The following is a 27,793-nucleotide window of genomic DNA, read 5'->3' as shown; positions in this document are numbered from 1 at the left end:
ACATGTACTTACAAAGGAAGTCTATGGAGCAATTTTTGCAAGTTTGCCCAATCAGCATCTGTTATTCATGCAGATAACTTGTATTTAATCTGAAAAATGTCTTTAAATAGTAAAATTCAGATGCACAATATTGACTGCTTGAACTATTTTTATATCTGTACTTTTTTTAGGAGAATATATTTTTAGGTGTACATCAAGACAAACACAATACATGGAAATATAAAGAGCAAGACAAAACATGCTTAAAACACATTTACACAAAACATTTGAACTTTGTGAAACATTTCAAGATATTGTGTATTTATGGACAGAATAGTGTTTTCATTGTCTGAGGATCTCTTCCAGGTCAGTGTCAGTTAAACTGTCCTCCCAGTCCATTAGCTAAGTTTCCATCCACTTGTCAATCGAATTATCTGAAGTTCGGTAAAAAAACCTCATGCGAATAAAGCTGGTGAAAGTGTGTTTCCATCCAATGGCTTTAAAGCGAATAAAAACCTGTGCGTAATGACGTCACATGCTGTTTTGCGATCAAATTGGTATATCGAATTGATTTGAGACATTTTAAGGTGTTTCCATTCATTTTCGCACTGAATCACACAACATTCAAGCAAACATTTGCGAACAAAGTTTTGCTAGACAAAATGGATCGCGCCATCTACCAACAAATGATCAATATTGCACAAGTTGTAATAGTGCTTATGTGCCAGCTGAAAGCGACATATCAAGCTATAATAAGAAAACAACGACGCTATCAACACATTACAGTTTTGTGGCGGGTTGCAACCATAAAATGACCTAAAACTTAATTGCAATTCATTATTTATTCGGCAAATAACGTTTCCATCAGCGTTTATCGCATAAGCCGTATATCGATCAAGATAAAATCCGATGAGACCGAACGAAAAGGCACTTTTCATTCGATATCACTTAATTCGGATAAAAACGTGTGGATGGAAACATAGCTACTGTCATCAATGCTTGAAGAAGACCTCAGGAAACCAGAGGGGTAATTTAACACAAAAACATTCTTTGCATATTGCAGAACAAAAATGTATACAGAGAGAAATATATATATGACTGTTAGAGACTGTTAGTTCATTTCCAGCTCAGTCAGTGACTGTTTCATCTCAGACGCATCCAGATGGCCAAACAGCAGCAGAACATAAAAGCAACTCATTAGCTTTCAGCAATAGGGCTTAATCAAACCAGGGCAAAACTCAATCAACGTAAATGATCCTCTTCCCGAAAAAGGAACACACAACTCATTTAATCAAGGTGTTTCAAAACTGCCAATTAGAAACTCAAGTACTCAAACACTCCAAACACAAAATACACATCACTTTGCAAATCAGATAATACTGTGCTCATGTAACGGAGGCCAGCTAGTAAAGAGCTGTGCAAGTAAACCTCACTCCCCTGGCCTCAAGCTTGTTAGCACGCTTGCCTCGCATGCTGGTGACGGAGGTTTGTATCGCGCTTGAAACGGGTGCGAGTAGGGCCAGTCAGATTGGTGCCGTGACCCGGATTGGAGTGAGGTTTAGGGTGGTGAGTGAAATGGAGGCCCGCTAGTAAAGAGCTCCTCAGTGACGCTGGTTCCAATCCCACTTGGAGTGGCTGCGAGTAGGACCAGTTACATTCAAAGAAAAGTAAATGAAGCCTAACATATTGACTGATTTAAAACCCTCTGAGGGTATGTGCAGAATGTCATACTACCATTATTAAAGCATACTAATATTTTTGTAGTATGCAGTATATATACTGTCAAGTCAAGTCACATTTATTTATATAGCGCTTTTTACAATACAGATTGTTTCAAAGCAGCTTTACAGAGATAACAGGAAAATAAGGCAACAAAGTTTGTTTCCAGAAGAAAATAGCGTCACAGTCCAGCTTAAGTAAGTTCAGTAATGTTTCATTTTGGTTGTAAAAAAGTAATTAATTAGTTAAAATATAAATATATACAGCCGATCTGGAGAAAACCATGATGTCATCGTCCAGCTCAGTTCAGTTCTCATATGATGGGGTCAATGCAGGCAGATCAATATTATTGTTGAATATTAAATTAAATGTTGAAATGTCCCCAACTAAGCAAGCCAAAAGCTTGTGCACAGTATGTAGTTTTTCTGATTGCATGCAGTACCCATGGAGATTAAATTAGCCAAAAATGTAAAGTACTGTATGTACTGTACTTCCATGTAAGTGGTCATTTGCAGAATGAGGAACCAGTAGTTATGTTTTTGTAATGTTTCTTGAATCTTTGTTTGCTCAACCTGCAAAATGTTGACATATTAACACAAAAAATAAAAAAAATAAAAGCAAAATATACATATTTAATGCAATTCACTGAATTAGTCACGAGATTGTGGAACAATTAAAACATTTAGTGTGGCATACTCTGTACTGGTTTACATTACATAATATTATAAAAGTAGGCATAATGCAGTATATACTGCAAAATATGCAGCAGTATTCCATTCCCGATATATACCTGAACAACTTTTTTACTGCCAGTAGACAATCTGTTTTAAATTGCCTATAGAACTACTTAATTTTTGCTGTGCAAACCATACCAGTCCAACTAATGGTTTGAGTAAATGTGTGGTTTTGGCACATTGCTTTTGCAGGAGCATCTGTTTCTTTTTCTTGCCATTCTGCCTAGATTAGTATAACTGTCATTGTTCTTGTCCCGGCAGTGAGCTATAGTTTCTCATGTTTTTTTTAGGTATCTGTTCAAGGCAAGCCTGCTGTCTTCAGTGGTATGTGGGATGATCATTTTTTATAACACAGTTCTTAGTTAAAACAAATGACTTCCTTATAAGGAAGATTTATTTTTAGCTGACAAAATGTATAGATGCTTACAGCACTGCAAGTTAATTTGAGTTTCTTTTCTTGTGCATGATTTTGTCTTCAGCACACATGTTGTATGTAGAAATTCTAACAGGGTGTTTGTAAGGACATTTTCTTTGTAGTCTCTGTTCCAAACGTCAACTGACATGGACGAAGAGTTACTGAACAAGACTCCCAACAGCGAGATAAAAAAAGAGGTATTTTCACTTGTACATTCAGCACTGTCTGGAAACAGCAAGATGCACAGAGGAGACATTCTCAACTGACCTTCCCAGGCTCACAAATGTACACTCATTTTAAATTCACCTGTTATATGGGTATCATTAAAACAGAGATAGCTTAAACAAATTTGCATTCACAAGATGTGTTCCAACTAGTGACAGTGTACAGAAGAGTAATTGCACAGTTGAAACTACCCAAGAGTCTGGCATATAGGTGACACAGTGACAGAGGAGTTGTATTTTTAGAAGCTCTTGAATTCTTAGTAGATCCTGCAGTGATGAAGCATCATTGATTCTTAAACGTTGGGCGTATACCATTATATGATGATGTATTAACTTCACTTGCAAAAAAAGTTCTATGGAATTACCATGTTTTTGTCATTTACCTGTGACTTTCCAAGGGGGCCCGAAAAACAGTCAGTCTCTGGTGTGACCACCATTTGCCTCACGCAGTGCAACACATCTCCTTCGCATAGAGTTGATCAGGTTGTTGATTGTGGCCTGTGGAATGTTGGTCCACTCCTCTTCAATGGCTGTGCGAAGTTGTTGGATATTGGCAGGACCAGGAACACGCTGTTGTATACGCCGATCCAGAGCATCCCAAACATGCTCAATGGGTGACATGTCCGGTGAGTATGCTGGCCATGCAAGAACTGGGATGTTTTCAGCTTCCAGGAATTGTGTACAGATCCTTGCAACATGGGGCCGTACATTATTATGCTGCAACATGAGGTGATGGTCGTGGATGAATGGCACAACAATGGGCCTCAGGATCTCGTCATGGTATCTCTGTGCATTCAAAATGCCATCAATAAAATGCACATGTGTTCGTTCGCCTACCCATACCATAACCCCACCGTCACCATGGGCCACTCGATCCACAACGTTGACATCAGCAAACCGCTCACCCACACGACGCCATACTGTCTGCCATCTGCCCTGTACAGTGAAAACCGGGATTCATCCGTGAAGAGAACACCTCTCCAAAGTTCCAGACGCCATCGAATGTGAGCATTTGCCCACTCAAGTCGGTTACGGCGACGAACTGCAGTCAGGGCGAGACCCCGATGAGGACGACGAGCATGCAGATGAGCTTCCCTGAGACGGTTTCTGACAGTTTGTGCAGAAATTCTTTGGTTATGCAAACCGATTGTTGCAGCAGCTGTCCGGGTGGCTGGTCTCAGACGATCTTGGAGGTGAAGATGCCGGATGTGGAGGTCTTGGGCTGGTGTGGTTACACGTGGTCTGCGGTTGTGAGGCCGGTTGGATGTACTGCCAAATTCTTTGAAACGCCTTTGGAGACGGTGGCATTGTGCTGTGTGATAAAACTGCACATTTTAGAGTGGCCTTTTATAGTGGCCAGCCTAAGGCACACCTGTGCAATAATCATGCTGTCTAATCAGCATCTTGATATGCCACACCTGTGAGGTGGATGGATTATCTCGACAAAGGAGAAGTGCTCACTAACACAGATTTAGACAGATTTGTGAGCAATATATAATATATTTGTGAACAATATATCATATATTTGTGAACAATACATAACTTGTTTTATATAACAAGCCCTGTTATTTAATATTCAACAAGGTAAAGCTTAACACTTTAAAATGATAAATACATTATCAAATTACTTCATAAGGTGGGTTAAATTTTTCTCTTGTATCTAGTATCTTGTATCTAGTTATCCTCATGACATTATATTGTATAATATTATATTATAATTTATTATATTGTATTAATTATATTGTGTTATAGCCTAATATAATATATTGTAATATATAATTCGATCATTTAATAAAATATGTAGGTTAATTAAAGCTGCAGTCCGCAGTTTTTCCTCTTTGTCGCCATCTCTGTTCGAAATCTGCAATATCAGTTATTCGCGGAATTATCAACTTTACGTGCATTGTGCCTCGGCATGGCACAGCGTGGATGAATCCAATGTTTTGAGGAGAATGTGCGGCTGTCAATCACCGCGCTGGTGGTGTGGATACTGTCATTCGCAATCACAGATTCTACTTTTTGGAAGTATGACCAACATAAGAATTTTCACTGGAAAATGTCATCTAAACAAGTATGTAACATCCACTTTTGTTCTGACCAACTAATGTTAAGGGAAAAAAGCATTGCAGTAAATCGCGCTGATTAAATCTAACGCTCGCTTATCATATCATGTCAAACCGTGCAAATTATACTTTGTTCCCAAATTGTTAATGTTAACAACATCAGCATTGCGTGACTACATTTAATGCCCTCCTGATATTTAGGGGTTCAAGCACGGAGTGCTGAAACCCTATTGTAATTATCCTTGTTTTCGCATGGGCCGGTTGCAGTCTCTTTTTTTCTCCGAAGTCTTTCGTGTTTTACAACGGGTGAATCTCCAGTTGTCACTGGTGATTGTCGTTTGAACCTTTCTGGATGCGCCATCAAATTGACAAGTTTAATTTTATCAAGTGCTGCGAGAAAAGGCTATAAATCTCCACCTCCAACATCCTCACACGCAACATAGCCTACTAGCCGAGACACCTTCTTTATGTGTACAGATGTGACGTAATGACGCAAAGACATGCTTGAATTTCCTGCGGAAATCCACCAGTACAACTGGAATTAAATACATTATTACAAGCTTACCATTTTGAATCGAGCTAAGGCAAGCAGATCGTTTTGAACACTGGCTGGTTATGTACTTGCTCATAAATTTATTTTGGATAATTTTTAACCCCCCAAAAATACGGACTGCAGCTTTAAATGGTTAATAATTAATAAATTAAAAGAAAAAATATATAAATAAATATAGGCCTATCAAATGTATGAAATATTGTATATGGTATATTTAAAGTAGCCTAATAAAACATTATAGAGGCTCATGTGTTTTACAATTTCTGAGAGAGAGATTTTTGTGAGACTGACCTCATCTCCACCACCTCCCCCCTTCTTCATCCCACCTCTAATTGCCCATTTCTCCACGCTCTCTGCCTCTCTCTCTCTCTCTCTCTCTCTCTCTCACACACACACACACACACACACACACACACACACACACACACTCACACACACATAAACACACACACACACACACACACACACGAACACCTGCGCAGAGCCGGTGAATCACGCCGACGCCGCTTCGCTCTCCAATCTCTCATCCATCCTGACAGTCAGATGGCCTCCATTTTAATCAGAAGACTCTCCGCAGTGGAAAGAGGATTCATTGCCATCATCTGCAGCACGAGATTGCGTTTCGATTAATATTTCACAAGTTCTTTCTTGCTCAGTGTGGATTGGCTGGCTCTCTTTTGTTTCCTGGAGGTGAAATGATGCTCGAGTGATGCTGCGTCTCTGTTCCCACCCGCTGTTGAACAACATCACCAACATCGTCATCACCATCGCCGGTATGAGTCTGATCGAGGAGCCCAACATCAGACATTAGGACTAACAAACCCGCAGATCTCAAGTATTTAAAACGCGTAAGTTAATGTGCTGGAGAAAGCCTCCGTGGCAGGTAGGGTTAGTTGTACGGTACTACGTATGCTGGTTAATGTTCGTTTGTTGATCAAGACATGCTATTAGTTCAACGCCAGTAAATGTGCATGCGTTATATTGTTATTTTTCGTTTACGTGACTGCATGATTGCTTGTAAGTATATTGACTGGAAGCCAACAATTAAATGTACGCAACAAGAAAAACAATAAAAGCCACATAAAAAGAAAACATTTATTAAGTAATGAGTTTGAAAAGAATTAAAATGTTATAAATGCATCAATGAAATTGCTGTTGTTATAAAAAATAATATAAATATAAGGACATGCTATACGTGCTAAATTAAGAGCATGGGATTTAAAATTACTTACAATAAAAAACGTGTAATAATATCACATTTGACCTTTAAAAATGTGTAATAATAGTGATCTACAAGATAAAAAAAAAAAACTGTATATAAAAAATTTTATATATATATATACATAATATATATATATATATATATTATGTATATATATATATAATTTTTTATTTAATAAAAAAAATTATATATATATATACATAATATATATATATATATTATGTATATATATATATAAATTTTTTTATATACAGTCGGACTTATTGTTATGCACATACACAAATAGCATTGTCTGGTGGTCTTTTAAATTCAGTTTCAAAAAGCTTTGTGTGTTTGCACTGATTTATATCCCAGTGATGCTGTAATAGTCATATAAACAGCAGGCTAGTGAGCCTGAGGTCTCCCAGACAAACATAGGCCACTGGTTGTGTGTGTGTTTTATCGTGTGCGTGTAATTGCAGCTTTGTGTCACATCAGACACTCTTTTCTCCCAAAAGACCAAAATTAGAAAACATGACAATCCCACTTACCATCAGGACTGTGAATAAACCACCCACACAAACAGACAGAAAAACAGAGACAAACACAAATACACAGATATACCATTTTACTAACACATTTTTTGTTTAATTATACACTATTATATAGGTCTAGCAAGGTATATATCTGACAATAAGTTACTATTTTGCTGTTGTGCACATGTACACACACACAGCCAGTTTGTTCCCAATGATGGTCATTTGTCATCTGTGCTACCTGCTCCATTCAGAGTAATTCAAGTATTATTGATTTCTGTGTGTGTGTGTGTGTGTGTGTGTGTGTGTGTGTGTGTGTGTGTGTGTGCCCTAGCTGAGCCCTGCAAATCCTGAAATATGGCAGTCTAAGATATCCAGTCTCTTTTGACAATAATCCGTCTATTTAACATTACTAGAGTTTTGTGTTTTGAACACATGAGCACATCTCAACGCAGATCCATCAATCCGTGAAAGATTCATGAGTCTAAATGTGGCCCAGACCAAAAAGGCAGATCATGATCCATCCTCGAGTAGGTGTGATTACTACTGCCAGACTATCAGAGCTAAATATAGCGCCTCGCTGGACTTCGCACCCTAACACCCTGTGTAAACACAGCAAACAGGATCAGACTCAGTCAGACAGATGTTACCGCTACTGTGGAGATGATGCAGCAGTGAAATTATGCCATTGTAGATGAATCGATAGTACAGGAAGTTGAATATATGTGCAATGAAAGCAAAAAGGTGGCTTTCAGCGCAGATCACATCACTCTTAAATAGACTGCTGCAGAGATGACGTATTTTTGTAGGCGAAACACAGAAACAAGTTAGCATTTTGGCACTTTTGGTTCCATCGTCCTGAACTTAGTATGTTTTTGAATGGATTTTTGGTTAAATGCCTGAAATAAGGTTAACACAAGCTTAATATGCTTTTACGTTTTATTCCATGACATAAAATACATCAGTAATGGGACTAGGCTGTCAGGGATATGTCATCACACCGAACTGGTGAACTCATCTACTCACTAGTCCACTTTTACACCTTTGTTGTGTTTATAATCATGCACTTGCAAACTATTCTAACTCAAAATTTCAGGGATTTAAAAAAAAAAAATTAAGACAGAAAGAGTTGTTGGAAGCTTAAAGGAGCCGTATGTAAGATTGTGGCCAAAACTGGTACTGCAATCACTTTCAAATTACTGTAGAGCTGTGTATCCCCTCCCCCTAGTCTCGCATAGCCAGACCTTCAGACTGACGGCAGAAGGTCTGGACTCTATCGCAGCATTTCTTGGCCAAGGACCGCCCAAGAGGACGTTTGACTGACATGTAACACAACCAATCACAGTTTGTTTTGTACCGCGTCATATTTAGGGGCGTGACAATATAATGTTGATGTCCCTACAATAACAGACCGGCGTGCATCTAATAAATTATTCATTCAAGAACCTTGTGCAAGTTTACTGCATCAATGGAGCCGCGAACTTCTCATACTTTTGAAAATACAGCGTTTAGTTGATCGTGGTAAGCGTTCATTGTCTCAGTTGTAAAAACAACGGCTTTCTTCTTCCACGAGGGGTTTTGGCGTCATGACATTTGTTTCCCGGCGGACCGAAAATAAACGCGACACTCGCGCCGCCCGGAAATCTGATAAAATTCAACCAATCAAATGACGACTTCGACATTCCTGAAGTGTTTCCAGTTAAGTGTACCATATGCATCAGACGTTTAGCCAACGTTCCGTGGGCGTGACGTCTGAGGCTGAGACTACCCTCCCCCTGACTCGAGGTTGCCAGATAGGCTGCAGGATCCAGCAGGAACGTAGGCTGCTACGTAGCTGTGGTAACTAGAGCAGAGCTGGCAACCCGGATGCCGAAACACTACTGACTTCGTGATTGGCAGATAGGTGGAGGGTGGAGCATCAGGCCAAAACACAAGATGACAACATGAACATCAGTTGAGGGCTGCAACTTCACTTTTTAAATGACAATATCCTGGCCGGACTACTGTTGTCAGTGATATAAGTATTTGAAATGAACATGATTTCTTAATGTCTAGTGACATATCAGGGCCATTTTATGATTAATTGAAATACATTTCTTACATACAGCTCCTTTAAAGGTAGGGTCGGGTGTTTTCTGAAAGGCTAGCAATAGCGAGCTAGCTTTAAAGATCCCGCCCTCCTTTCAAAACACATGAACATGTACAGCAGGGATCAAACAAAAGCGTCACGAGAGACAGTGCTAAACTACCTCAATAATAATGAACATTAACAACTTAAAGAGCTCTGACCTGTATCACCTGACTGCTGCAGATTCATTTCGGCGTTGATAGTGTTGCCATTGAAACATAAATTTGAGTCACGAACCGCTCCGAGTATAACGTCACTGGTTTCCATCTCTTCCAAATTACAGTATTTATGGCGTGAATGGAGCGTAAGCTGGTTGCTTTGGTCCAGGAGGAACTGTTAAAGTTTCTGTTGTGGTGCTCAGTGACTGACGTCTGTCTAATTCTGCAGAGCATGAAACACGCTGATGATATATGATGTCTGTGTGAGCAGGTGCGTGGAGATATAGAATACATACGTTGACAGGCAGGTAGCATCGTACCATTGCTTTCGGAGCGACTTCAATGATTGGACGAACATTTTACGCTCCTACTCCTTCAACAGACGATATATATATATATACATATAAATACATTTAGACCACTTCAATTAGTGATTGCTATCAGGATGTGAAGAGACTTTCAAATGAACAAAACATTTGAAGATGAACAACATTTTTAAGAAACTTCTGCTATAATCCAAATCCTATTTGTTTTTTAGGAGAGAACCAGGGTGATGCTAACTTCCTATGTTCCTAACTTATAACCACTCTATAAGTTAAGGCTGATTGTGTGATTTCTGAGCCAGTAGCTTTGCAAAAATAATAACTGTTTTCAAACAGGTTTCCTGAACACTTGCCCCATCTACCATGGGACAAGCAGACATAGGTTGGGACTGTTAAGATGGTCAGGGTTTTCTAAAACAGAGTTACTAATGCTTTGATAGCGACCACAAAGACAAAAGCAAAAATCTTTGTTTAAGGTAATGCAACAATAATGGAAATCTATGGGACAGTGCATCAGAAAAAATGTGAAAATCCACAGTTTTGAATTTATTCAAAATGTTAACAAGATTAGCATGATAAAATCACTTACTAGCATTGTCTTTTCAATGTAACATCTCTTTTTCTCCTGTCTTGACCATTTCAAGACAGTGAATTCTTCATTATACGCACAAAAATACTAAAGTGGACTGTTTACCACCTACCAGAATCCGCCTCGATTAGTAATCCCACTGCTAAAAGGACAATTTAGACAGCTTTATTGATCGTACAGCACACATTTTTATGGAAAAAAAGAAATTTATATTTATTTTCACACAAAAATCACAGACTGCAAATTTATCGACTATCTTGCCCCATAGAATTACATTGTAAATGCATTACTGTAAACATAATGAAACAAATCAAATTGTTTGGTGTGGTAATCAACAGCATCTTTGGCATAGATCTTAACTGGTTTTGAACCTCAAACAGTCCATTATTTGTACTCGGCTACGTTTCTTATAAGCACCGTAAGCCTAAGTAGATCATAGAGACAGTTGGTGACAATGTGGGAAAAGCAGACCTGTATGTTTAGAATTACATGGACAGTCGCCCGTTTCTGGGGGGATTTGTATTTGTGTGGGCATTAGAGCTTATGTTTTATTGTGGATTAAATGCAACACAAAGCTAGCCTTAAATCTTCTTGTTTTCTTTATGATCACTTGCTTGTAAAAAATAGTTTAGCTGTTTTATAGCTGTTGAATTTGGAGGTTAATTTAAGTCAAGTTAGACTCATATTTAAGTCTGCTTCTTGGGTTTGTGTGTTTTGGTAGAGCCCTTCTGATAACAGATCAGATGTTTGCCTGTGTATTAAAACGGCCTCCAACAGCATGTTTGATGTGGAAAATGTTTTTTAAAAGGTTGAATTGCATGAAGTCATCAATGTAATCTACTTAAGTTAATTTCAGCCAGTTAATTGGATGCTTAATGCATAATGGGGGAAGTGAATGAAAGGCTTGGTTCAAATTAACGTTAAGCAATAATCAGCAGTAAAATAAAGCTGCTATTCTCTTGGTGGGAGCAAATTACTTCGAAATCTTGAGAATGTCTTGAGAGAATGTTATAAAACTTTCAGCCCATTGGTAAAATTTGTTAATTAGGTCTATTTTGGTTTTATCAGTGTCTGTCTCTCTGTCTTTTTTGCAGAAATAAGACAAAGGCACAAATGAAACTCTTCAACTGATTATAAGGAACTGAGGAACATTGTTACCACACACACACACACACACACACACACACGCACGCACACACACACACGCACACACACACACACACACACACACACACACACACACACACACACACACACACACACACACACACACACACACACACATACATTGACTTATTATTTAACACACGCACACACAATGGCACTGGACAACACCGCCTTCTCCTCGTGCCCCGAATCCCTGTCCCTCCCAGTTCCAGAGAAAGGGGAGGAGCCTGTGGAGGAGGCCCCAAAGGATGCTCCGCCCACTGATGTACAGAACGCATCTGAGGAGCTGGGAAATGTGGTAACCACGGAGACGGCCCCTCCCACACAACAATCATCCAATAACAAAATGACCTTCCAGGCCAAGATGGCTGCAAGGGAGGCGCAGGCCAATCAGCCGCAGAAGAAGGTTCAGGGGTCGGGGCAAGAGTGGAGCAAGTTTGGATGGGGTAAGACTCAATCATTAGATGCTGTAGGATTGGAGTTGGTGGTTATCAAAGATTTTGTTCTCCATACATGCATGATGAAACAGACAGAGCTACTCTAACACCTCTACAGGGACAGCATGTCAGTGCTCTTCCACTTGTTCATTTAGAAAACTTTTTTCCTTTCCTTTTTGGATGTGTCACTCAATTTTACATTGGATCTATTTTTAAAAATGGATTGCGGTAAGCTGCTCAGTGACAGTGTTTGATGTTTGCCTTCTTTCTTGTGTCCTTTTTTCCTCACTGTCACTTGCTCTAATTTTGCTCTCTCCAGCACGCAACAAGCGTAAGAGGCAGCGCTATGTGGAGAAAAACGGCCGTTGTAATGTGCAGCACGGTAACATGCGCGAGACGTACCGTTACCTGACGGATATCTTCACCACCCTGGTGGATCTGAACTGGCGCTGCTCTCTGTTTGTCTTCGTCATGGCGTATGCAGTGACCTGGCTCTTCTTTGGAGCAATATGGTACCTCATCGCATACTGCAGGTATGAATAACACACACCAACACACATTTTTATACCTTTTAAACTTTTAAATCCTAAGGGGCCATTCACACAGAACGCGTTTTTTCCATTCCACTGCGCATCTTTTCTATTGTTTTTCAATGTAAACACGTGCTAGACGGATGTCTTTAACCGTTGCGCTTGTGTCTTGCATCTCACAAATGACACGGCAGTCTAAAAACACGGCGCTCAAAAGTTCAACTTTTAAAAAACACATCTCTACCCTAGTGAAAAATAAATATACCAAAATTGCTTTGAAATATATTTTATTGTAGGTATACTAAATACCCTGCAATTGTACTTATTGTATATGAAATTGATATACTTAAAGTCAACAACTAATTTTGTACTTAATCCACTTTAGTTATCCAGAAGTAGTGCTGAGGTTTAACTAAAGATATACTTATGTATCTTTATATATATTTGATTGTGCTAAAGTAGAACTATTATACTAGTATACTTTAAATACACTTTAAATATCTTGCATTTAAAGACTGATATTATACAGAGATCATACTATCCTTACTAATAGTGATTTTAAAACATATTTATGGCTTAATATTAAGAAATGTGCATTGTGCAATAAGGAAGTACTCCAAATAAAGTTTAATTATAATATTTATATCAGTAAGTCTCAAGCGATGTCAGTAAAAATGTTAATGGATTTGTAATGTATTTTAAATACATTTTGGTGTAGGACTTTTTTCTCTAGGGTAGACCTTGTGCTTTTTGTTCTTACCACTGACCTACGTCTCCCGTTTTTAACAGCAAAAACATGTTCTGTGTTAAACGGCCCTAAGACTCTTTTTTTAATGCAAAATATGAAGCATTTGTATTTAATATGAGATGCAGAAAATTTTGGTGACAATTAGTATTGGCCAATATTAGTGGTTTTAAAAGAAAAAATATTATCAGCATCTGAAATGGCCGATATTAATAATAATACTAATAATAGTACTCATTCAGTATTGTCTTTTTCTTTACCAGGTTCAAAAAATAATAAATAGTTATGAAACTTGTGTACGTTATAATATATACATCGTGTACATTATAAGGTTTTGAAGCATGTAAAATTATAGGTTGCAAATTGGTTTGAAAACAACAGATAGATTTATTATACTGGCCATCATATCAGGTCAGCGTTGTTACCGTTAACTAAAAATAAAACTATTAAAAAACATTTTCATTAGGCTAATTGAAAAAAAACCCCTGAAATAAAATTAAATATACAAAATAATAACAAAACCACATAACAAAATGACTAACACTAAAATTGAAATGAAAACCAAATAAATAAATAAAAAGCAAATTCAAAATATAAACAAATACTATAATAGTATACGAATCATTTAAAAATAATGCTGGAAGGTAGCAACCAAAATATAAAAATTAATATCATTTTTTGATATCGGCAAAAATAAATGAATTCTTCCCTTACAAATGCTTCTCAATCAAGTGTTTGTATATCAACATTCAATGTACAGCTCACAGATCCTGTGCATTTGTGTTGTCCACGCACTGTCACGTTCATCCACACTAGATATGAACACAAGTAATGTGTGTGGGTGGACACTTGAGAACAAGCGCTTCTCCTTGTGCTGTAAGATGCAAGAGCCAATTTACTAAAAGAGACTGTGTGATTTAAAAAAAGCCAAGGACAAATTTTCATAAACAAAACATCTCCTTCGCTCGCACTCCCTTCCTCTTTCTTATGGCAGGGGTGATCTGGATCATTTGGAGGATGATGCATGGACTCCATGTGTCAATAATGTTAATGGATTCATCTCTGCGTTCCTTTTCTCCATTGAAACGGAGACGACCATTGGCTACGGATACCGTGTCATCACTGACCAGTGTCCAGTGGGCACCATGTTACTCCTGCTACAGGCCATCCTGGGATCTATGGTCAATGCATTCATGGTAAGAACACAAAACATGTTTTGTGAAATCAATATTTTGTACATTTTTATACAAATTGTAATGCTGATTCTGATTTTTATAAATACATATAAAGATTAGTGTTTTGTTCTTCCCTCAAATTTAAAATATAAAATATTTTCCTCATATTTTGATGGTTTAATTGAACACTGAAAACAAATATATGTTAAATATACCCTCCAGAGGATAATATATATTCTGTGAGTGTGTATATACTATTTGGACTGTTTTTGTAGAAAGTGCAGCATGATTCCCATGCTTGATGTGGTTTGGGAAAGGAGTGTTTTTTCAGCGCACATGGCTTTCGTTTGTTGATCTGTGCTCTACTGGAGTTATATCATCCATAACCAAGAGCAAATGAGTCATGCGTTTTGGACGACAGATGTGTGTACCCTATCCCTCTGTTTCTGTGTATGTCTTTTCTCCTTTTCTAATTCTTTCTCCTTTGCCAATTTCAACCCCCTTCTCAATCTCTTTTCTGGCCTAATTTCATGTGTTTTTTTGCGGTTGTGATGAGTTCATTTATATCTCTAATGTCCTGGTTTAAATGTTGCCCCCGGGGGCTGTTTCACACACACACACACACACACACACACACACACACACACACACACACACACACACACACACACACACACACACACACACACACACACACACACACACACACACACACACACACACACACACACACACACACACACACACACACACACACTCTGTCTAAATGCCACGTCCTAGTATCTGCATTTCTGAATTTAGATTAAACCTTTTTTCTCATGTCTCACTTTTTTTTTTATTAGTGGGGTATTTTGCGAAGACTAGCATTACTACAATGATTGCTCATATTTGGGATTAGAGATTTGTTCCTTAGCATTGAATTTAAGCATATAATTCATTCCCCTCCCTTATAGTGCTACAGATATAAATGATACCTCAAATTGTGGGTGACCAGGTTTTTACTTGCCACATGATAAAATGGCAAAAAACTTTTTACTTCGTCCATTAAGAAACCATCTATAAATCGTAGCAATACCCTAGTAACCACCCACAACATCTTAGCTGTTTGATTTTTTGCATAATGAATATGAACATTATATAGTTAGTTATATATACTCACTTCATTATATTGTTAAAAAAACATGGTCCTCTTAGCATTGTGGCTGGATTCTTTTGGACAGACTAATACAAATTTTTATTTTATTTTTTTATATTAGGTTAAAAACTTAAACTAAAAAACAACTTCATCGAAAATGAGAAACTTTGCCTTGGCAGCTAACTGAAATATTAAGTTGAATCTGAAGTAGAAAAAAAGATACGTTAAAAAAAAAAAAAAAAAAAAAAATCAAATCAAATCAAAAGCACATAACAAAATCACTAAAACTTTAAAAAAAAAGAAATTATAATGAAATTATAAAAATTAAAGCTCAATTTAAATATTAATAAATACTATAAGTAAGGGATAATCCACAGTTAGCCGTACATTTAACAATTTTGCACGACGTGGATAAAAAAACGCCCGACGCGACTCGGAGTCCATTCAAATGGTTTAATGCACAGCTAGCCGTGGATTAACCTTCTTATATCATGGGCTTTTGCCAGCATTGACAAGTTAAACCTGTTATTGATGTTTTCTGATGGTTATTAAATGATTAAATGATAAATGATGGTTATTTCATCAATTACGGCTCATTAGATCTAGCATTCTGTCTGCTTTAAATCAGACACAGAGATAAAGTAGTGCAGCAAGGTTACATGATTTAAGTATAACATTTATTTGAATAAATTAGCCTATTGAGAGATATGCGTGGGTTTAACTACTTCAAAAACAACAACGTTACAACCTCCTTGCTGAATAATATAATGTAGCAATTCAGTATCAAAGTTAATTTAATAATAAAAGTAGTGGGGCAGTGTTGACAAGAAGTTTTTGTGCTCCTGTTTCTGTGTGTCTGCGCGATCTCCGATCTCTGTGTGCGAGTGACACAGGGTGCGTCTCCATCAGCTCCCTAGTTCAGTAGTCAGGGCACTGATCAGGGAATCGGCAATTTTAAGGGCTGTCTCAATCGCAAAATCCTTCCAGGGCACTGAAACCTGTGCGAGGTTTTAGGGAGCGATCCCTAAAAAACTCCCACAATGCACCGTGAAAAACCAGGGAACATCGATGCTCACCATTTTCCCTAAATGGAAGTTCTTAAGCGTGAAACTTAAATCATGTGAGCCAACTCAATACACATAATGACACGCAATAGATGTTTCTTAAATACAAACCGTTATTTAAACACACATCACTAGACAGGTTATGAACATAATCTAGCTAACATTTATAATTTATTTACTGCTGAAATGTTGCACGTGTATGTAACAAGCAAAGTATGTATCATAATGTACTTTAAATAACATTAAAAGATAATGTCAGCTCTGCTGTTGTTCATAAATACCAGTAGTGATGTTGTACACTGAGGACGTTGTCATGTCGCCGGAAATAATGTCATCAGTGTCCCAATGTTTAGTGAGCCGGTGCCCTGTCCCTGTACTGTCCTTACCAGTGCCCGAATTCGTGAACACGATATACTGATTCACAACCTAGGGAGCTGATTGAGATGCACTCATAATGTGTGTGTGCTTCAATGAAAGCAGCGCATTAATATAGAACGCACGCCTTATTGCACACCTTCCAGCCAATTAGAATAGAGTATTCAGACAGACCATGGTATAATAGTCTATAAATTACTCTGAGAATAACACTGAGCACCGTTTACATTTTCTAAAATGTAAAAACCACATTGTTTTCTTCCTTTTTCTCGGTCTCTCACTAGGTTGGTTGTATGTTTGTGAAGATCTCCCAGCCGAATAAGCGTGCCGAGACATTGGTGTTCTCTCGTAATGCTGTCATCTCACTGCGGGATGACAAGCTCTGTTTGATGTTCCGCGTCGGGGACTTGAGATCCTCCCACATTGTGGGCGCTAACATGAGAGCTAAACTTATCAAATCCAAACAGACACAAGAGGGTAAGACAGCATTCAACACCCTCATCTGCGCCCTCACATAGACCTAGTTAGTGATGAAGTGGCGCCACCTGGTGGTTATATTGTATAATGAGTGTATTATAAATTTATTTGTAACTGGTTACTTCTCTTTTTCTTCAGGTGAGTTCATTCCACTGGATCAGACGGATATCAGTGTGGGTTTTGAGACGGGAGACGATCGTCTCTTCCTGGTGTCTCCACTGGTGATCTCTCACGAGATCGATGTTCGCTCTCCTTTCTGGGACATGTCACATGCTCAGCTGGAGAAAGAGGACTTTGAGGTTGTTGTCATCTTGGAGGGGATGGTGGAAGCTACAGGTGCATACACACTAAATATATAATGTAAAATGAGTTGTGTTGATTTGTGTTTAGTAATCGATGGATATATTCTGATCTACAGGTATGACCTGTCAGGCACGGAGCTCCTACTTGGCTGAAGAGCTCTTATGGGGTCACAGGTTTAGTCCCATGATGACGCTAGCCGAGGGATTCTTCGACGTGGATTATGGGGCCTTTCACCACACGTTTGAGGTATGTGGTGTACAATGGGAATTTCTGATTGGTTAATTGCAGTTCTGTGGTCAAATATTTTTATATACTCTTTTAAAAATAAAGCTTCATTATTGGCATCTATGGTTCCACGAAGAACCTTTACCATCCATGGAACCTTTTTGAGTTGCTACGTACAGACTGCAGGCAAAAGTGGCCCAAACCGGATTTTTTCTTTTTTTTTCTCATGCTACTCAGATCAGCTTTTTTCATAACATTGTGAACAGCACAAACCACATGGAATCTGATCTTTGCAATTCTGACTGTCCTAAATTAGATACAGGATGTTTTGCAATGCGACCTCAGTACGAACAGTAATATCACAATTCATGGCATGCGACTTTTACATCATTTTAGTCTAGATCAACGTTCGTCACAATTCTGCACTGATGGGAGTCACTCCAAAGATTTTAAAACAGTTCTTTGGTCACTCTGTGAATATGGAAGGACGGCGTTGAAGCTAGTCAGTGAGGCATAATGAGCTGTTATAGTCATAAGTATTACAGTGTACTGTTCTATTCAAGCAAATCTTGAGGAAAAACTGTACGAGAAAAACTTTGTTCTCTTTCTCCTCAAGATGTTTTTTTTGCAGTGATTTGCTTCATTCTTAGACTAACTCAAATCAATATTTCATTTGCATTAATTTATTCAATTGTACTGTATTTATTCATAAAAAGACAATCACCATATGTAGGTCTCATTTTGCACAATCTCTCATACCTAAATCCCTTACAAAGTTTCCAACTTAATGTTATGTCTCTGTGCAAGGCTGACCTGCACTTTATTATAGAGCAGAATCAGAGATTTCTAAATACAATTCTGATTGAAAATTGATTTAGGTGTTGCTGTAGTTCTGGATGAGTCATGAATGTACATCACTGGGTAAAAAAATCGAACTACTTACGCAATCACATTCTTATTTTCTGTCCTTCAGCCAAACAGCACTTTTGTATAAATGCTACAAAAAGTTTAAAAATATATATATAATAATAATAATAATATTGTGATAATTAATTGATATTTATATTTTGAAATGTTTTTAGATATTTAGTTAATATTTAATTGTATTTAATTAATATTTATATTTAGATAATTTATGCGGAATAAAATGTGTTTTTGTAAAATACTTTATAATTAGGGCTGCACAATATATCGAAATTATTGAATTATCGAAATATCGTAAATGTATATATCGCGATATGCATATCGCAACGGTTTGCAATAATTGGGGTCATGAATAAAAGACAAAGAGAAAATCACTCGCTGCTCTTGGCTGAATAACTTTTGTAGCTTTAATAAGAATCAGTTTATATTTAATTCATACAGTGAAACTAAGCAGTGTTTATTTTTACATTTGATTATTCAGTTTCTGTTGTTAAATAACCCTAATGTAGGAGAACCCCGTGGTTTACACTGATGTTAAAATAACACTTCTTATGCTACAGTAAAACACTGCTGTTCACTTTCAGAAGTTGTAGGGATGTTTTCTTGTCACAAAAAGAATGTGAAACACGTATGTAGGTTATATAATTTTACATTATTTACGTTTATTTAACACACTTTAAGCATTATCATATCGCATATCGAATATCGCATTATTTAATGAGTTATCGCATATCGCATTTTTCTTCAATATCGTGCAGCCCTACTTAAAATGTAAAATGTATGCAAACAGAGAGATGCAATCAAATTTAGCAGGATTTATCTGTTTTAGCTGTCGTTCACAGGATGAGGATCTTGATAAGTGACCTTGTACCTCTATAGTATTAAGTATACTAAAGCCGGGTGTACACTGTACGATTTATAATAGTCCTTTATTAGGGGTGTAACGATACCCTCATGTTACAATCCAATACATATCACGATACTGAACTCACGATACGATACTATTGCGATACTTCAAGACATGTACAAGGTTAACAAAAAATGTGCTGTTGATTAAAATGCTAAATTTAATATTACATTGTGGGTGTAAATTAATAGGCTTGGACTTGGTGCTGATGCACAGGGCAAAAAATATTTATGATTCTGAAGCTGAAAATACAGAATCATTTTAGATGAATATGCTTGCACTCTGTCACTGACTAGATATATTTTAAAATGTTGGCCACTTTTTACTGGTAACATCAGACATTTGGCATTATCAGGACCCACACATATTCCCCCATTGCATCACTATACATTATATTCAACGTTATATAGTAGTTTCATGAAGTTCTGACTAACACTAACTATACACAATACATATTGTCACTATCCACGATACATATTGTTGCATTTTTGTATTGCGATATATTGTGACACGATATATTGTTACACCCCTATCCTTTATGATTGTTGCTTGTCAGACTGTACGGACATGATCCTCGCTGTAAGCCGTGTCACACCGTAGGTTCTCAGTTGTCATTGATGTCAGACTGTACGACAGTCAAGACACGTTAAAAAGAGACGTGCGCAAGAAGACTCGTCCAGAGTTTCACATTATCAATCCGTGACACGTTCAGTGATGTGAGCTGCATTTACATGCGGGATAGAAATATTGGCTATCAAACATGAGCAATCTCTAGCATTACTTTTGATCTTGGCTTCTCTTGAAAAGAAAACTGTAAAAAAACAAAGACGGTGTGTGTGGAGCAAGTGGTGGTTTGCTGTTGTCTCACTAATTGCGTCATCAGGTTCTGCGCTCCTATTGGTTTTTGATTTGACTGTTGTCGTAGGCGAAGCCACACTACAGGACTGTGCCTCAAATCTTCTGACATTCCCAAAATTTCATCAGAGGTATCATTGATAGCAACGGTCATTAATCGGCTGTAGGCGAACATGTCAAACTAATGGTCAAAGACTTCAGATTTTGGCCTAGGATCCGAGAAATCTTTTAGGATTCACAAAATTTGGCCAAAATCGTACAGTGTGAACCCGGCTTTACTAAAGTTGTTCGTATTCATTGTCTTTCAAAGGTGGACACGCCCTCCTGTTCGGCGAGAGAGCTGGCATTGGCTGCCGCCCGTTTGGATGCTCATCTCTATTGGTCGATCTCCAGTCGGCTTGATGAAGAGAAATGGGAGGATCCTAATGTGACTGAACCGACTGGGAAGTCCACGGATTCAGAATCTATCAGGGAGGGAGACAGGCCAACATTTACTGTTGGCGGAGTTACACACACCCAGGACCAATCCGTTGTAGGGGAGCAGAACGGCAGTGTCGCCACTGACCAATCAGAGTCTGAGGCTTAAAAGGATGCAAGAATGTGAAAGGTACGGAAAATGTTCGAAGAAGTCCACAGTTTGTGTAAATTTAACTTTAGACTGGATTGTTCGGCGATCCAAGCCTTCTACTTCGAGTTAAATTTTGAAATGTATAGTCGCTAATGCCTAGCATAGAATACTTTCCCCAAGGGGGAAATCCTAGCATCTCCTTGCTGTGTTTGCAGTCAGATTTAATCTTACCTTCTGATGTTTTACGACAACACTGCCTTTGAATTCACACCGTAGCTCTGTTTCCAACTCTAGTGAGCTGCCTCGCTGTCTCCTGTCTATATAGGCAGCTAACGTTACTTTCTAAGGCATCATCCTAACTGAAGCATGCAGTGTTGTCATAAAATGTGGCCAAAACAAGCCATCCTTATTGATGTCTTGGTAGGCAACTCACTAGGTTTTGGAACTGGGCTAACATGTCTGATTTGTATTAGTCTTAAACATTTCCACTGCTTTTCTTTCCTAAATGTTCAGGCTGTGCGGTTCTGAGGTACGAACCGCTACTATTTTTAAAACCATCATTTAGAGCAAGTCTGTGCAAGTTGTTTACAGTCACGTTGGTTAGATTCACATGTACCTGAAAAAGAAGTGAACATGTTACTATGGTGACAAAAGTCTGCATTCCAATTTGCAACATCACAGCAGAGTTTAGCATTAGCTTTTTTAAGAGTCAGCCAGTGGTAAATATAGCACACTTTCATGACTGCCAACCAGAGTTTAGCCATTCGGTTTTTACCCATGTTTCATGCGAGTGGATCTAGACGGATCTAGGATCATTTAATCTAGATAAATAGATTAAATGGAGATATTGGATGCTATTAGGCCACTGCATCATTTCAACATCCTAATTAAATCGATGTAGAAATTAGCATCATCCTGTGATTGATCAGCTGTTGCCACCAAATGTGACTGAATACAAATGCATTGCCGTTCTTTGTATTTGTTATTTATTTTATTCAAACGTGTCCATAGCAACAAATAACTCTTTGCTCAGTTACTGCAGCAGTTGAGATGAGTGAGAGAAAGTGAGAATTTTTAAAGTGGGCATTAAATGGACAAATTAGTTAGTGAATATTTCACACATCAACAGGCCATTTTAACATTAACTATATTAGATATAATGCAACAAGGGACGTCTTCAATCGGCTGGTTCAAATGTCTTCTCATGCTGGTTTAGACTGGTTTATAGGTGGTCTTTTTGGTGAAGCTGGTTGACCAAGGAAGTTTTGCTGGTTAAGTTAGTCAAAAGTTAAGCTATTTGAGTTAGTAATTCTCCACATTTTCCATATGCATATGCAGGGTTAGTACACCCTAAAATTTAAATTAAGTCATAATTTACACACCCTGGAGTTGTTCTAATGCTGTATGTATCTTTATTTTATGGACCACAAAAAAAATCCTGCTCGTGTTCATCCATATAAGTATCACAGTATGATCCAAGTGTTCTGGGGGTATACAATAGGGTTTGGTGCAAAACAAACCAAAATTGTATCTATTATTTAATGAAATTCTTGACCTTGGCCTTTGGTCTTATTTTCTCACATTTTGAGACTGTATTAGCGCTGCAGTTCACTCCGTCTCGCCCAGAAAAAGCACACAAGTTGGACGAAAGTAAAAAAAATAAAAAAAACGGCACTTGTCACATGGGATCATTCTGTGATACTTTTGAGTCTTTTTAAAAAAAAAGCTTGATGCTATTAATTGCTATTATATGAACGAACAGGATCAGGAAATTTTTTTTTTATTTTTTTATTCTACTTTTGTGGTCCATAAAAGAAAGAAGGGCATACAGCATTAGAACAACACCAGGGTGAGTAAATCATGACTTGATTTTCATTTTAGAATGAACTATCCCTTTACAAATAAAGGTTCCAAAAAGGTTTTTTTCTCTTTGCATAGAAGAACCATCTTTGGTTACCCAAAAAGTGATCAGTTGACATAAATAAGGAAACCCGTTAAATAAACTTATTGTGTAATTGAAAAAAATAGGTTATGTGGAATTGTCAAAGCAACGGGTTTCCTCACTTTTCTTAAGTTAAGTCAAATGATCACTACCTTTCAGTGAACACTTATTAAAATAAAAAAAAAATCTTAATGTGAAGAACATTTTATAATCTAAAGAACCATTTTCCAGTATAAAGAACCTTATGTGCTATTGAAAAGGTTCCATGGATGTTAAAGGTTCTTCGTGACACCATCGACGCAAATAAAGAACCTTTATTTTTACGAGTATACAGCAAATCAGTACAATCAAAATGTACATAACAAAGAAAAGAAAAAAAGAAAGAGTACCTCTTTCTGTTATCCTTAAGGAATAGAATAGAAATGAATAGAAATAATTATAATAATATAATAAAACAGAAACATCTGCAAATAAACAGTTTTTTTTTTTTTTACATTCACAGAAACTTTTATCTTAATATTGTATTGGCCATTTTTAAAAGTTTTAACAAGAAATAGATTTTAAAATAAAAGAGTTTTACGTCACAGGCTGCTGTTTATATTTTTTCCTGATGGTCTCTTTAATACCAAAAGAGTTTAACACAAAAGTGATTTCATTCATAAAAACCATAACATGTTTTCATTTAGACACTATGATTAAGTATTTCGAGTTCTCTTAGTTTCCTCTGGGACAATCGTGTTTAATGCTTCGGGTTTGGAACTTATCCCCAACCCGACTTTAATATTAATCATCATATTATGTTGAAGAAATCATGTTTCATGTTCTATTTACATACACAGCCACTAATTATGCTGACCACCCCCTCACCCTCCCACCCCACAAATTGGCATGTGATGTAGAGCGCACTGTCATGAGCAATGCACTGATGTGTGTTTATGTAGCGTAATGTGTGTGTGGTGTATGTTGACATAGAACAGTCAGGCTGGACCTTTATGTGACATACTGTATTATTAATGAAAGCTTTCAATGCATCATTATAAAGACTTCCATTTTAATATACTTCATTCAGAAGGTAAAATGTTCAGAAGTATTTGAATGAATTGAAGGTTGACTCAGTAATATTTTTGTCCTTGTAGATCATGTAGATACAGAAGTTCTCAGTTCTCAGTGCCAGTGTAGAACGTTTGCCGTCATCTATGACTAAATTATTCTGAATGTGCACACTACTGTTCAAACGTTTGGGGATTTTTTCATGTTTGTGAAAAAAAGTCTCTTCTGCTCACCATTTATTTGGTCAAAAATACAGTAAAAATGGTAATGTTGTGAAATATTTTTACAGTTTAAAATGGCTGTTTTCTATTTGAATATAGTTTAAAATGTAATTTATTCTTGTGTTTCAAAGCTGAATTTTCAGCATCATTACTCCTTCAGAAATCATTCTAATATGATGATTTGCTGCTCAAGAAACATTTCTGATTATTATCAATGTTGAAAACAGTTGTGCTGCTTAATATTTTTGTGTAAATCGTGATACATTTTTTGATGAGTAGAAAGTTCAAAAGTACATAATTTATTTGAAAGATTTTTTTTGTAACAATGTAAAAGTCTTTACTGTAGTTTTTGGTCAATTAATGTGTGATTGGTGAATTAAAGTATAATAATTTCTTTAAAAAAAAAAATTTCTTACAGACCTCAAACGTATCTCAAAACAGAGATAAAGTGAGTAGCATTCAGCTGTGATCATTGTTTTACAGTTTACATTTTTTTAGTGAGGGAAAATTACTGAGTGCACCTTTAAATTTGAGTTCGAAACATTGAGATCATGAATATTAAAGAGATAGTTCACCTAAAAGGAGATATTTTCGAAGAATGTCAGTAAGCAGACAGTTGACGGTAGCCATTGACTTCCATAATATGTTTTGTTTTTTTCATACTATGGAAGTCAATGGGGTCCAGCAACTGTTTGATTACCCATATTCTTCAAAACATCTTCTTTTGTGTTCTGCAGAAGACAACTTGAGGGTGAATAAATGATGACAGAAAAGGGTGAACTATCCCTTTAAGTCACTGAGAGAAACTGTTTTCCCCGAGGTGTTCTAGTAGCCTATGTGCTTTCCTGTATGTGATTTGTAGCTCACTTGAATGTCTTTAGCACATACGATAAGCACAGACACTGCTCTCATGCAGGTTTTCTCCTCTTGCTTTTCTGCTGTTTTTTTAAATGTATGTTTTTAAGCTTTACTATACGGCATAATAAAACTATATTCAACCTAATGTCTGGTGATTCTGGACATGATTGTGTACAGTTTTGTTTCTTTTTTAAAGACTAAGCAAGTCTTCACATGTGTAATTTTGGCGCCACTAGTGGCACCAAACGGAATTGCGAGACAGAATTGCTGATTGTCCCACCCCAAACTCACTTATACTGACACTATTCTATATAAACTGTTGAGCTAATGAGATAGATTACTGCATGTTTTGGTATTGTAAAAGTGATTAATTAATAATAATCAAACTGTTCAGTTCTAATTGTGGATAATTGAATTTATATATTCACCATCACTTCCTGTGTGGGAATCACGGGTAGCTACTTCACATGCACCAATGTGTCCACTTCATAACCCAGTGGGATTATGGGTAAATGTTAAGGTATTGACTGTTCTCTAACCTTCTGACTCTTTCGTCCTCTGCCATCTCCCTTTGTGTTTTGCTGATTTTCTCAGTGTTTCACCATATCCGTTTCCGTTCCCTGTATTTATATCGCATTGATCGTTTAAAAATAGAAGTTTGCACTGTTCCTTTAAGATGCAAGGTTATTGAACGAAGTCTCCATGAGCACGTGTGTGTAGGCTATATGACCAGCTCTGCAGTTTAGTTGCCTTGCATGGCCTGGAAGTGCCACTAGAGGGCAGTGATTCGAGTGAGGATGAGTGCACAGATTCATCATTTCACTATTCTACATAGTAACAGACCTACAGATCTGTATTAAGCCCCAAAGCTCAGTAGGGTTGTCTTTGAAAGGCTTATAACCAGGCCCACACAGAATCTGCACCCGCAGCACTCCGCAGAAAGCTCAGCACAACCCAAACGCCCGTCGTTTACAAAGTTATACACAATCCTTGACCCTTGCGTGCTCGTTTATGAAATATTTTGGGTGATTTAATTGTGCTTTCAGCTATCAGTAAGAATGTATGTATCATTGTAAAATGTTTAAATGACAGATATACTTCCAAAACCAGAGATCATTTAAACAAGATACAACAGAGAGTGCTTTATTTTTCCATTACATCCCCCTTGCTCTCTTTCTTTTCCGTCTAATACGCCCCTCCTTGCCTTTCCTCTTCATAATAATACTGACATAGTTTTTCATACATGAGCCTTTCAGAAACCCTACAGAGGCCTCGTGCAACACACTCTTGTGGTCTATTTATATTGTTTGTGTAAACTGAGTTCATTCTGACAACAAACTACAGTCATGTATAAAAAAAAAATGTAATTGCATAATACAAATTATGGTAGCAATTTATTTTACAGTCCTGTTCCCCATGTATATACTGCTTATTATAATAACTGGGTAATAACCCTGAACCTTGCCCTTAACCCATGTAGTTATACCTTATATTGCCCAGTAGCCTACTTTCTTAGGTAAGTGCACTGTAAGTGCATGTACTGTAAATAAAGTGCAACCTAAATGATTATTGTATAACTTTTTAAAGTACACTTTCAGTATGCACAATATTTGATTAAGCTGATTTGCTGTTTTCATGACACCACCTCTCATATAGGGCATGCTGGGAGGTTTGCATGTGAACAACATCCAGGCTCTCTCTCTCTCCCTTCACCTCTAGCATCTCTACGGCGTGTCATTGTGGATCGCGCTCACACCGTGCTGATCTGATCAAGAGCACCGGGAATTCTGGGTCAGTGTTCCATGGTGATGAGGTGTGTGTATGTGTGTGTGTTTGTGAGAGTGGGCATGGTCCCTGAGAGAATGTGCACGGTGTAAAATGCACGAGAGAGACGAAGCTCAGATGGGCAGTTTCAAAAAGCACAGAACTTTGGACCTTTTTCTCTGTCCGTCCATGTGGAATATTATATAATCTCATCTGCTTTCTGAGAGCAAGTCATTTACATGCATGCAAAGATGGTCATTTAGACCTAATGCACAATTTTGTCTTTCTTGAATGCACTTTAAGTTGTTTTCAACAATAGCATCTGCCAAATGCATAAATGTGAATGCGGATAAATGTAAATAAAGAAATATTTCCTGTCTTCAGTTTGACGATTTACTTCTTTGGAGCTAATTAAAGTTCTTGGCAAAACATTACAGCTTCTTCAAATC

General features: G+C 37.4%; 1 protein-coding gene and 1 long non-coding RNA gene across 3 annotated transcripts; one reads left to right on the top strand and one right to left on the bottom strand.

The window, feature by feature from the left end:
- Positions 1-6,167: 6,167 nt before the first annotated feature.
- On the top strand, positions 6,168-22,860 carry kcnj9 (potassium inwardly rectifying channel subfamily J member 9). Of its 2 annotated transcripts, none has more exons than XM_082173069.1 (8): positions 6,168-6,460; positions 11,717-12,235; positions 12,546-12,759; positions 14,496-14,697; positions 17,535-17,727; positions 17,866-18,063; positions 18,146-18,276; positions 21,252-22,860. In XM_082173069.1, the coding sequence occupies exons 2-8, from the start codon at positions 11,941-11,943 to the stop codon at positions 21,525-21,527; spliced, it is 1,509 nt and encodes a 502-aa protein (XP_082029195.1). In that variant the 5' UTR covers positions 6,168-6,460; positions 11,717-11,940; the 3' UTR covers positions 21,528-22,860. The 2 variants fall into 2 exon arrangements, with proteins under 2 accessions (XP_082029195.1, XP_082029194.1); XM_082173068.1 differs by having other exon boundaries at positions 6,168-6,535.
- A 777-nt stretch (positions 22,861-23,637) lies between these two features.
- LOC309501614 lies at positions 23,638-27,719 on the bottom strand. Its single transcript, XR_014206960.1, has 2 exons — positions 23,764-27,719; positions 23,638-23,692 (listed from the first exon to the last, which is right to left on the bottom strand). It is a non-coding gene; the product is annotated as an uncharacterized lncRNA (long non-coding RNA).
- Positions 27,720-27,793: the final 74 nt, after the last annotated feature.

The sequence above is a fragment of the Leuciscus leuciscus genome, assembly GCF_965113295.1.
Source record: "Leuciscus leuciscus genome assembly, chromosome: 6".
NCBI lineage: Eukaryota > Metazoa > Chordata > Actinopteri > Cypriniformes > Leuciscidae > Leuciscus > Leuciscus leuciscus.
The sequence above is the reverse complement of the archived record's forward strand: the minus strand, read 5'-3'. Positions and strand labels throughout refer to the sequence as shown.

Excerpts from the sequence above, each read along its gene's own strand:
- kcnj9 (XM_082173069.1), top strand. The coding sequence starts at position 11,941 with ATGGCACTGGACAACACCGCCTTCTCCTCGTGCCCCGAATCCCTGTCC. Across the intron at positions 17,728-17,865 it reads ATCCAAACAGACACAAGAGG|GTGAGTTCATTCCACTGGAT; the intron begins GTAAGACAGCAT and ends CTTTTTCTTCAG. Across the intron at positions 18,064-18,145 it reads GGGGATGGTGGAAGCTACAG|GTATGACCTGTCAGGCACGG; the intron begins GTGCATACACAC and ends TCTGATCTACAG.